Raw genomic sequence first — 12,957 nt, forward strand, 5'->3', positions numbered from 1 at the left:
TCTTATCAGTTGAAGAGACATGGTTGTGAAATGGAATATTCTTTTTCCCAAAATGATATAATGTTAATCCAGTTAATTAAAAAGCTCTAGTCATTTGCCTATACCTGAGTGCCCTTACTTTCCAACTCTGTACCTTTCTCAAGATGAGAGTCACAGAGGGACTGAGAGCTTGAGTGAGCAGATGCATCCAGAAGAAAAATTACCTTCCCCAGAAGGCTAGGAACACAAAGGTGCAGAAGAATATTGATGTTAGTGGCCTAAGTACTTTAAAATAAAATTTTGATTGGAATTCTGAAATATATTATCATATACTAAAAAAAAAATAGCCTCCTCAACAACTCCTACTACCCAGAGTGGCTCTTGATGGGGTACAGAGGAGCTCATCTTATGCTCTACCTTCTCTCTTTGGGCTTAAAGTTTTGTGGAAGATGAAGTTTGAGACCTTACAACTTGGTCATATGATTACTGAGACAACTTTCAGTTCTTTACAAGTAAACAGCAGATTAGAAGCAATAAGGTTGGGGAACTGTCAGCAGAAGATACAAAGAGCTTCCAGAAGGAAGGGTAGACACATAAAATTGTTAGGAAGTGGTCAGGAGACTTTGAGGAGGAAGACTATTTAGATTTGTTTTGTGTCAGATTAAATAAATAGCCCTGTAAGTCTTCATAGGTCAGTATAACTATGATTTAATTAGTTATTAAATACTAATAACTTTAGTATTTAAAGGAGAGAGTTTCTATAGTAGAAAATCTGTTGCAGTGAGATAATTCATCCCCAAAAGGCTCTAGATGATTCACCCTATTTAGTTGAAACATCAAGTTTGAAGTATGTACATGTTTAGCACATAAACTTGCATTTGTGGTGTAATCAGTTATCAACATCTTCCTTCACTCACCTTCATTTTGTTGGTGAATAAGTCTTGGTAGAAAACTTTAGGACGTGGCATAATTTGGGGGGTGTATAAGAAAACTGAGCAAAGACAATTAGAAAAAAAAAACGCCACTTGGATAATATATATCAGAGTTCATAGTATCTATATGAGTGCTTAGAAGATTTAATTTGTTGACCTAGAGCTTTCATATGGACACCCATCTGAACCCCAGTCAAGTTCTGCAGGTTCTGCCCAAGCCCCTGAGCAATTCCTGCTGTGTCAGCTGTTGAAGTGTTTAGTTACTTGCATTATTGGCAATTGTGAGTATTCTGATCTTCAGCTAGCTGTTTTCTCAAACTTTGATTCTTCTATTTTGCAAGGTGATAGTACCAGCAGTGACACAGCTCTGGGCTATAACAATGAGGCAGAGCTGTCTATGAGCCCATGGCAGACTTGTGAGGAAGACCCAGAACTGAACACTCCCACAGATGTTGTGGTTGACTCTGATGCCCGCCATTGGTTACAACTGAGTCCAACTGATGCTTCAAACTTAACAGGTAACTAACTGTGTGTTTGAAAAAAGGCACCAGTGCAAACAGCTGGGAGATTCCAGAGTTTCCTAGTTGCCTCAACCCTAGGGATCCCTGAGCACAGTGGTAATGAGGGTGTCACCTTCAACCAAACTGAAGTGGTATTACCAGCCACCTGTTCACTATCAGTCATGAATTTTTGAAGTCTGGTATGGAAAGGGTTCTGAAACAGTGGCCAGATGTGGGAGGAAGGCTGTCATGTTGATAAGCACTGTCTATCTGCCATGGGAGGAAGTGATGGTGCTCATGCCATTTGCCATTCTTTATTGAATTTGTTCCACTCTGGGAATAGAGGAGTGATTTTTTCAATTTACATATGTCATAAGTCCAGGATAAGTTAAGGGTTTTAGATATCTTATTAACTAATAATCTATTTTTTATCATAAGGTTATTTGATGCAGACAGTGTAAGTTGTGACCTACATGTAGCTTACTTTTCATAGTAATAAAATGAGCCCTGGTGACATATTATTGCCCAATGTAAAACCTAAAACAGCATCCACACCATGAGGTTCCTAGAAGCCCTTCTTAAGTTCCTTTCCTTCTTGGGGCATCCTAGTTTGTTTTTCTATCAATTCCCTTGATTTCTTTAAAACTTTAACATGTCTTTGTCTTCAAACAATGTATCATTTGGTTTTGTTTCTAAACCTAAAAGTAATACTTTATATTTTTTGCAAGTTTTTTTCTTCAGTCTTTGTTTCTAAGATTAATGCATGCACAATGTAGCAAACTTTCTGGATCTGCATCCAGGCTCTGCCAAGGAATTGCTGAGCAACCTTGAGCTGATTACTTAGTCTCTGTTCTTAAGTTTCTTTGTAAGAATAATGATAGTTCCTACCTGATAAGGCCACTGTAGAAAATGAGTGAACAGGGGAACCTCTCTGCAGTTTTTGCTGTTCCCATCTACATGTGCACACATGCATGCATATATTGTAAACCTTAGAAAGTCTCAGTTCCTTCATCTGTGTGACAGGGATGATGAGAATGAGAACACCATGGAGAAACTGAGTTTTGTTTTGACAAGCGTGAGGAGAGATGAGTCCTCTGAGGAACTCAGTGTGGGAAATGTTAACTAGAGCTAAGACCTCCCTGATCCACATTCACACTCAGACACAGATACCTTGTATGAAAACTATACCAGCAAACTAGAAAGCACCAGCTAAGTAAAAAGTGTTATTAAAATGCTAAAAATCATTTTAAAATTATAAAGACTAATGGTTTACCCTAAATCGATTTTTTTTAAAACCAAGAAAACTTTAGTTTTCTCTGTGATAGAAAATTTTACTGAAGTCTCTGATATTTTTTGAAATTCTTGATGGAGTAATATTGAAACATTCATACAATTAGCTTATAAAAATGTTATTGCATAAAATTCTTAATATAATAGATAATGATTTTGACTACTAGCATTATAAACTTATATGGGTTTAATAATGCAATAAGAACTTTAAGGTAACTCTTTTTGATCCTGAATGGTAAACAGGCCAAGTCCTATCATTTCTTTTAGAAATGGAGAAACTGAGACACAGAGAAATCATGTTATCCCCCTAGATAATAAGTGCCAAAGTTGACACTGGCTTCCAAAGTGTTATGGCTCTGTATGCTGTTTTTCACTGTGTTGTAGTTAAAATTACAACTGGAAAGCCCTTTAAACTATTTGAAAGTTTTAATGCATTCCTAAAATAAATGGCTTGGTCCAGTATACAGATTATCCAAGAAGAACTCATCATTATGGTACTATAGATCCAAGTCTGAATTTTCACTAAGTTGAATGTACTCAAACATGAACCAGGCTTATATATTTTTACTGAAAGGAAAGAAAATTGAATGATTATTTCTTTTGTCTATCCTTGGGAAAGATTAATTCAGATTCCATTTCAGAGTATGTATTGGACAGCTCAATTTAATAAACTTGTGTGAGGTAATTCATATGATACACTCTTATGTTTTGATTAACTCCTTCAAATTTTTAGTTCTTTGAAATACTAATAGAATCAGAATGCTCAGTTCAATAGTTCATCTTGTCATCTGTGAAAAGGACAAACTGTAAGATGATAAGGCTTAAGGATTATCACAGTTCTGAATTTAACTTTCTGTTCTTAAAAGAACAGTTTCTTCATAAACGAACAAAATAAAATTCATGTTAGCCTGATCTCTAAGACATGCAAAAAAAGCAATCAAACAATATGAATGTATCTGTTTTTCATTGACTAACCCTACCAATTGTCAAATACTTAGAATAATGAACTGCCAGGTATATTAATATATGCAGACACATATGATGGTCATGAAGGAAGAAGCTTATACTCAATAGATGTCTAGAAACAGAGGCCACGTCATCAGAAATCTCCAGGGTTGGTCAAGAGGCAAGGGAGCAGAACATGGGTAACCACTTTTATTGTCATTTTTACTGGAAAACAAGGTCAGGCAGGGTCAGAAGATTTAGGATTTCTACTGTGAATAATTTCAGTGGGCTCTGGAACATAGGGGCTCTCTTTAGTTGCCTGGTACCTGGCTGTAAAGAGATTAGAACTGGAGTATATTGACTTGATATATTAAAGCTAGGTAAAGTAGGTAGTTGGAGTGGATGAGCCCCTATTGGTTCATTTACACATTAGAAGCATTGTCCTTCCCCGTGGAGATGTTTGCTATCTGTAGGAATTAGTTAACCCTGAAAAGTATAATTTCTTCTTTATCAGCAAGGCCCCAGCTACTAGAGCATTAAGAGTCCAGAAAATAAGAAAACATAGTTATTACATTCTTAGAGTTAGTTCTGTTAAGGTAATAAATTGGGGGCAGAGAATATTTATGGCTCTTTACCTACAAATCATCCCTTATTTAGCAGATAAACTTATGATGTAGAAATATTAATTTAGATACCACGAGAAATAAAAAAGATGAATAGGTCATTGTCACTATTATCAACCTACAAAGAGGATACATGATGCTTATACTCATAGTCTTAAATAATGTGATAAATGCTATGAGATTTGTTTAAAGTAAGATCTAATTACAAGTAGACTAATAAAATGGAATAGAAGGTGCAGAAATGAATCCACACAGGCATGGAACTATGATATATGATAGAGGTGGCTTTCCAGATCTGGCAAGGGAAGAATGGACTATTCAGCAAATCCCTTGGACAAGTATTTAGCCATATGGGGGAAGAATGAAATAGAATATTTCCCTTACACCATGTTTGAAGTCAGTTCCAGAGGTATAAAATTCCTAAATATGAAAAGAAAACTTTAAAAACTTTTAGAAGAAAATATCTTCTTAAAAATGTGTATTTAATCTTGAGGTACTAAGGTTTTCTTAAATGAGAAACAAAAACAAAACAACCAACCAGAAAGGTAACCATAAGAAAATTACCCATATTCAACCTCAGCAAAAATTAAAATGTTTTTAAACAGAGAAATTTTAAGAATTCCATGGTTTAGCAGAACAGTAGCATTTAGTAGATACCTTGAATCAAGGCACACATATGCTCTGAGCTGCAGGTGTTTTAACCTCTTAAAATTAATAAATATGCAAATCACCTTCAAACTATCTTTTATTAATGTGTTTATCATGGTTCTGCATCCAAATGTTTCTTCTAATAATGCCTTTACCAATTTTGTTTTTAAATATAGCTGTGAATTACATCCTATTATCTTCCACTAAAATTGTTTTTTGTAGGAACAGTTTGCCAGCATTGTCAGTCATCACATACATTTTTAGAATTTTCAACAGACTTTGATCTGTTTTGATGTCATGAAATATTATAAAGAAAAATAATAATAGTAACTACAGTGGAATTGGGAGCTCACTTAAGGGGAGGAGAGTGAGGCTGCAGTGGTGGACAGCCAAATGCTAACTTGTTGTTTCTCCATTTTGATCATTGAAGTCTGGGCCTGATTTTTCTGGCCCTAGAATTAACATGTTTAATTAGAGCCTTTGGGTTTGGTCTTTAGTATAATTGTCAAATTAAAAGAGAAATTCATTTTCAAAGATACTCTCAAGCCTACATAAAATTAGAACCATATGAAATTGCCACTTAGTCATATGTACCTATTTTGTCAACTACTAAGACTTAATTCATAGCTAAAATCTTTTCCATATTTATAAATTCTTAAATTTTAGATATCTCTGTAAAATCATGTGTTTGTTTAGAGAAAGATGATATAATTTTGTTTGTAAGAGTTCTTACTTTAAATGAAAATGCTTTTTATATTGATTGTATTAGTTATATACATGGCAAATCATGTCAAAACTGATCAAATTACATACTGCAAATATGTGCATTTTATTGTTCTTCAATTTTACCTCAATAAAGCTATGAAAAATAAATAAATAAACTAGGTTGAATTGATTAGGTTACAGCTCTCAAAATCCAGTCATTTCACTTCTGAACATTCCTGCATTAATACAGGAGCTTTGGGGGGATACCTCTTATCCAAATAACAAACATTATTTGCTGGTGACCCTTTACATATTTTAAATACTACATATCTTCCCACAAATTCCATGCCTTGTACAGTTTCCTCTGTCTGGACCTCCTTTGCTCTTCATGAAGTGTGTGTACATCTTACAAAATTCAACTAATTTTTTTCTTCTCCTTTGCAAAGACTTTCTGGTTTTCCCATATGCAGATACTTCTCATCTAGTCTTCCAAAGTTACACCTAGTTAAGTCCCACTGACTCTTATAATTATTTACTCACATGTCTTTTCCTCATCACATTGAGAACTCTTGGGGGCAAAAATTGTGTCATAATTCAAACTGGTAGCCCCCGTGTCCAGTGCATTACTCCGGAGGTATTATGGTAATTGTTATCAGCATCTGGAATGTTCCTCAGACTTTCATGTTGAAAGCATGGTTCTCAGTGTAGTAAGGTTCAGAGGTGGGCCTTTTAGGCAATGATTGGATCATAGGGCTTTGGCCTCATAAGTAAATCCTTTGTTTCTGTGCCTTGGGATCTTTCCATCACTAATATAATGAGCTATTGACAGCCATTCTTGGATCTGCTCTATCTCCCTTTCAAATTTATTTCTTTTTGCTCATAAATAATTTTTCTACTTCGGTTTCTCAGGTCCAGAGATGGTACTTTAGTTTCTTTGATTATTTGTATAAAAATATGCAAATACATATATAAAATTATCCTGCCTCCCTTCCTCCCCACCCTCTTTCTCTCTCTCTCTATGGGGATTGATAATTGCCTAGAAGTTAGCCCACCTCTATTTGTATGAAGTGAGGAACAGGATGATTTTGGAATAATTATGTTAATAACAAACAAATAGTGTAAGACAGTAAAGACAGTAAAGACAGTAAAGACCACTGGTTTAGTCTAGCTATATGGATGTTAGTCATAAAATTTAAAGCAGAAGTTATTGGCAATAGCCATAGCTCTGAATTTATGTGAATTTCATAGCCTCCAAATACATGAAGTAAAATTTGACAAAATTACAAGGGATTACTGATAAAATCATAATCACAGAGGGAAATTTTAATATGACCTAACATTAATTGATGAGATAAGCAGAAATAATTATTAGTAACAATAAAGAAAGCTTGCATAATACAGTTAATCTCAGTTGAATGGATATGTGTGGTTGAGCTTAATAATTAAGGTAATTAAAAAATACATGTTATGTTTTTAAAGCACACAGAATATTTTGAAAATTTATCAGTGAGATTATTTGTCTCAACAGATGTCTTTGATTTGTAACTGTAACACATTCTGTGCATTAGATGAAGTTAAAATAATAGGAGAAGTGTATCAAAAGGAACATAAGAAATTGAAAACTTAACTTCAAATAAATTATTGTCAAAAATAAATCAAATTGTATATTATAAAATATTTAGAACTTGACTGCAATGAAAATACTACATAAATCAAAATTGGTAGAATCTAGTTGAAGTCTTTAAAGGAGAAAAATATGGCTTTAGGTACATATATTAGAAGAGAAAAATATGCATCTATGTACCCTATTCAGAAAACGAGAGAAAGAACAGCAGAATAACTTACAAGTTAATTCAAAAGAGACTCTTAGAAAACTAAGAGACTATATAAATGTACTAGAAAGTAAAAACAAAAGAGAGAACAATCAAAAATCATTTTATCTTTACTGAACCTTCAAATAAAAGAGAAACTTTCCCAGTTTATTCCATAGAAAGGGAAAGAAAGCTCTCTAAAACAATCAGACATGGTCAGTATGATAAAAACAAAATTGGAGACCATCTCACATATAAAGCAAAAAAATGTAACTAGAATATTAGCAATAGGAATCCAAGAATATTGTAAAAATATCATACATCAGGGCCAAGAGAAGTTCATTTCAGGAATACAAAACAAAACAAAACAAAAAAGACCTATTATGAGAAAGACATCAGTTAGGTCTCAGTTGAGGAACTTTCTACAAAATACCTCATCAGTATTCCTTTGAAACTGTCAAGGTCATCTGTAAGGAAGTCTGAGAAACTATCATAAACAAGTCAAGACCATAGAGTCATGACAATTATTTGTTATGAGTAAGATCCTGGAGCAATTGCAACAAAAAATTAGGTTTAAAAACTTTGTGGGGCTGGGATTGTGGCTCAGTGGTTGAGCGCTTGCCTAGCACATGTGAAGCACTAGGTTCGATCCTCAGCACCACATAAAAATAATTAAATAAAGATATTGCATCCATCTATAACAAAATATTTTAAAAAATTTCTTTAAAAACTAAGGAAATCTAAATAAAGTATGGACTTTATAGTAGTTTTTCAATATTGGATTGTTAATTATAACAAGTATTCCATCCTAATATAAAATGTTAATAATAGGGGAACTGTGGAGTATATGAGAACTCTCTATGCTATCTTTGCAATTTTTTATAAATCCAAAACTGTTTTTAAAAATAAATTTTATTAAGGTGAATGTTTTTCTGATAAGCAGATGCTAATTCATAATGGGGCAGGTGGATAGGGAATAATGAAGGAACTTTGGTTTGTGTAGAGGGGAGTGAGGAGAGGAATGGAACTGTGGGGATGGGAAGGACAATAGAATGAGACAGACATTATTACCCTATATACATGTATGATTACACTAATCATACATGTATATAGGGTAATAATACAGCCAGTGGAATGAGAAGTTGTGCTCCATTTGTGTCCAATATGTCAAAATGCATTCTACTATAAAATTAATTAATTGATTTTAAAAAAGAAAAGAAAGAAATGTTTTATTTTTAAAAAAGTAATTCAGGGGGCTGGGGATGTGGCTCAAGCGGTAGCGCGCCTGCCTGGCATGCGTGCGCCCCAGGTTCAATCCTCAGCACCACATACCAACAAAGATGTTGTGTCTGCGTAGAACTAGAAAATAAATATTAAAAAAAAAGTAATTCAGGGAAAAGTATTGAATAGAAAGTAAATGCATTAAAAATAAACATAAAATTTACAAAATAGCCAGGTGTGTTGGAGCATACCTATAATCCCAGTGGCTCTGAAGGCTGAGGTAGGAGGAATTGCAAGCACAAACCCAGCCTCAGCAACTTAGCAGGTCCCTGTCTCAAAATAAAAAATAAAATAAAATGGGCTGGAAATGTGGCTTAGTGGTTAAGTGTCCCTAGGTTTAATTCCTGTAACAACAACAACAAAAAGTTGTGTGTGTGTATAAAATATGATATAATTAAAAAATAAATTAAGCAGCTTTTTAAAATAAGCTAAAGAGCTGGGTGCCATGGTGTGTGCTCATAATTCCAATGATGTTGGAGGCTGAAGCAGGAGGATCATAAATTAGAGGTCAGCTTGGGCAATTTAGTAAGATCATGTGTTAAAATTAATAAACAGTGCTGGGGATGTGGTTTGAGGTAGAATGCTCTCGGGTTCAATTCCCCATACCAAAACAACAAATAAAGAAAGAAAGAAAGAAAAGGAAAGGAAAAAAAGCCAAAGAAATTACCGACAAAGGCATTTAAAAATCCTGTGAATATATACATATATAGTCAAAGATAGAGTGAACAAACCAGATAGCCCCACTTGTTCCCTAAGCACTAAACTGAATGCACACTGAAAGGATTTATATTAAATAAGACAAATCCACAAGGATAAAGATGGAAGGAGAAAGACCAACCATTAGAAGTAGCAAAACAGGTGACATGTGGCAAATGAATGGATACACCCAAGAACATCAAATCTTATGTCAGTAGTAAGGAAAGCCAAGAAACAGCAGAGAACTACAGGTTCTCTTAAAGAGTTAGAGAGTTGTTCACACCAACCCTAATGTTAGGGCTAAAAACCAGAAGACAAGATCTATTTAAGACCTTGATGGAGTTCCTTTGCCCACAGGCTTCTCACCCCAGAGATGGAAAAAGTCAGTTGTTTTTAGCCTGGGGTCACCAATGCATGCTAAGATGCTACCTTGAAAACAAAGGGAATAAGTGAGAATTTACATACTCTCTGAGCAGGAGAGACTCTTTGGGGAGTTTTCCCTGGAATTCAAATTCCAGAGTAAAACCCATGATGCATATATCTGAGGTTCTTCAAGAACAAGGTTAACTTCTCTGACCTCCCTGGAGAGAAGCCTCTCCCTATAAAAATCAATATTCTTTGTCAACTTGGAAAATAAAATAAGAAATATTTGGGTGCAACAGAGGGGAAACTGACTGATTCTAAAAAAGAAACAAATTGAAAACTTTACTCAGGCATATGTATTTCTAGGCAAAGATTCTTGAACCATAGGGGTTCTGCTTTGGTGTAAAGATTTGAACTTTTCAGATCTGATCTCAGTAGTTTTGCAGAATAAATCTCCAGTGACTTCAACAGTGTTCAAAGGCTCCTTGTGATCATTTCGAGTTTGATTTATCTGCACTTTCCAAATAAAAATGTATTTATTTACCAAGAAAAAAAAAAAGAACAAGGTTAAACTCACTAGAGACCTTGCCTGTTTGTGGACCAACCTTCTCTTCAGTCCTCAGCAGGTAGACCTGTCAACGTCATTGAATAAATGAGTCTAGCATTGGGGAAATAAATCCAGGCCAAAAATGGATGTGTGGAGATGTGAGTACATGGATGTCATTTAAATCTGTATGGCATTAGTCTATATGAAATTGAGAAGGGAGTGAGGACAAACAGAACACAAGAGTCCTGGGGAGTGGGTCCTTCAGTGTTTCCAGGTCTCTGAGATGAAGAGGAATCAGCAGAGGAAAACTAGGTGAATGTCACACCTGGGTTTCAGAAAAGATGCATAATTATATGATTCTAATGCTGCTGAGAACTAGAAATGGAGCACTGCATAAGCAATATGGAGGCTGTTGGCAGCCTACTCAAGAGCAGTAGAGGGTAGGGAATAGAATATAGTGGGAGCCGTAGTTACGACACGACACATTAGGATAGAGACCAAACCTCACGCAAAGTCTCCAGAGTGGGGATTTGGAATCCAAAATAAAAAATCTGAGCTGTTGGAAGTTTTCTAAAAGGATATTCTTGGTCATGGAAAAAATAGAAGAAGAGTTGTGAGAAAAGGGCATGAGAAAGAGTTGTTAAATGCTTCAAGGAATGAAATGAATGAAGAGTGAGTAAATACAAAATGTTTGCTACTTTTGATTAATATATAAAATACATACATTTGTCACAATGCAGTGTTCTGTTAAGTGTTGCCTGAGTATTCCAGACTGCTTTTCTGTTCTCTCTAAAAATTCAGAAGCTTGTGACTTTAGGAAGCATTAGTCTTGATCAGTTTAGTCTTCCCCAGCCTTTAGCTGTCCTAAAGCAATAGACATCCAAAGAACAAAATTCCGTAATTTTAATGATATGAAATTAGATATGCCTATAAATCATTGAATTTTGCACTAGCCATTTGTTTCAATGTATGAAACTTTATTTTTTTAATTAAATATATATTGCAAAGACATGCTTGTGCCTTGAACTGCTAGCACATTCCTGTCTCAGGGCCTTTGCACTGGTTCTTTGCCCTGATGGACTCTGATCAGCTGTCCCACAAGCTTCTGATTTCATTCCTATGCTTAATAGCTTTATTCATTAAAGAAATGTGGATGAAAATTTCAGTGAGATATCAACTTCATAAAATTTGACAGCAAGAATGTAGAGCAAAAGTAGTGTTCTTATACTTCACTCAGAGACAGAAACTGGAATAACCACATTGAAAAACAGTCTTGACATTTCTTTCTTTTCTTCCACTTAGCATGTATTTAATATTCACTTATGATTTAGCCCACAAATATTACCCTTAGGTTTTTATCAAAGGGAAATATACATGTATATTCATAGAAAAACCTGTACATGAATGTTTACAGCTTTATTTGTAACTGCCCAAAACAGGAGCCAATCTAAATAGCCTTCAAAGAGTTAGTGGATAAATCTTGGTATATCATAAAGTGGAATATCAATCAACAATCATAAGGAAAAGACTGTTGATACACAGAGTCACATGCATGAATCTCAAGCACATTTTGTTAAGTGAAAGAACATAGACTACTTGCTAGGATTCCATTTGACATGCCATTCTGAAAGGGGCAGAACTGTAGGGACAGAGAAAAGCAATGGTTGTGAGAGGCTGAAAATGGAGGGGAGTGACCAAGGAGGGGTACTTTTTGAAGCAATGGGACTGTTTCATATCTTAATTACAGGGACAATTTACAGTGACTGCTTCATGACTGCATACATTCCTTAAGACTCAAGCCTAATAAGGAGGAAAATTTCTTGTTTGCAGATACCCTCAGTAAACCTGACCTTACAACCAAAAAAACAGCACAAACAATGTGGCCTTCCCCAGCCATGTATTCCCAGGATCCATTCTGCTTAAGGTCCCCCCTCCTATCCCCAGCTTCATCAGGATGGCCAGGAACTGTTACTTCATCCCTAGCTTGTTGCCTTTTGAGTGTGAAGAATCAAAATGATTTTACTTTCTTCATTAGTCCTTTTCTATCATTTTAAATTCACATCCAGTTTACATTTTGTTGTTTTAATTACTAGGGATACATAAAATTTTAGCATAGTAAGTTGCATTTAAGAAAAAAGTTATGATGATGAAACCAAGATTGTTTACAGGGTTAACTTGTGCGTTTTTCCATAGACAGCAGCGAGTGTCTTGCAGATGACTGTAGTATAATTGCTGGAGGGAATCTCACTGGTTGGCACCCAGATTCTGCTGCTGTGTTGTGGCGAAGAGTCTTGGGAATCCTCGGAGACGTGAATAATATCCAGTCACCCAAGATCCATGCCAAAGTTTTTGGCTATCTCTATGAACTCTGGTACAAATTAGCAAAGGCATGTTCTTCCATGTTATCTTTGAAACTTTGATCATTAATACAAAAGCTGTGTTGCAAGTAACTACTGAACATATTCTGGAACACAAATTATGCACTTAGACAAAGTGCATTTGATTATCAAAGAGTAAATCATAATAATTATAGTTTGAATGTTGTATAAATATGAAGTTATTTCATTTAGTGTAAAAGTAGAACATTTGTATAGGATATAAAAAATAGGATATTGAATAGATTTAGTTATTCTCTTT

The 12,957-nt window shown here is 34.9% G+C and overlaps 1 protein-coding gene across 9 annotated transcripts in view; it reads left to right on the forward strand.

Moving 5' to 3' along the window:
* The window catches only part of Ralgapa2 (Ral GTPase activating protein catalytic subunit alpha 2), a 310,144-nt gene that overhangs the window by 127,332 nt on the left and 169,855 nt on the right, over nt 1–12,957 (forward strand). For all 9 annotated transcript variants that reach the window (XR_013439516.1, XR_013439515.1, XM_078051331.1 and 6 more), the window contains 2 exons: nt 1,253–1,429; nt 12,514–12,707. Coding sequence is in view for 7 of the 9 variants with exons in the window: in XM_078051331.1 (XP_077907457.1) it covers nt 1,253–1,429; nt 12,514–12,707 (371 nt within the window). In the remaining 2 variants the exon portion in view is untranslated. The remainder of the gene's footprint in view (nt 1–1,252; nt 1,430–12,513; nt 12,708–12,957) is intronic.

The sequence above is a fragment of the Ictidomys tridecemlineatus genome, chromosome 5 (genome assembly GCF_052094955.1).
Source record: "Ictidomys tridecemlineatus isolate mIctTri1 chromosome 5, mIctTri1.hap1, whole genome shotgun sequence".
Classification (NCBI taxonomy): domain Eukaryota; kingdom Metazoa; phylum Chordata; class Mammalia; order Rodentia; family Sciuridae; genus Ictidomys; species Ictidomys tridecemlineatus.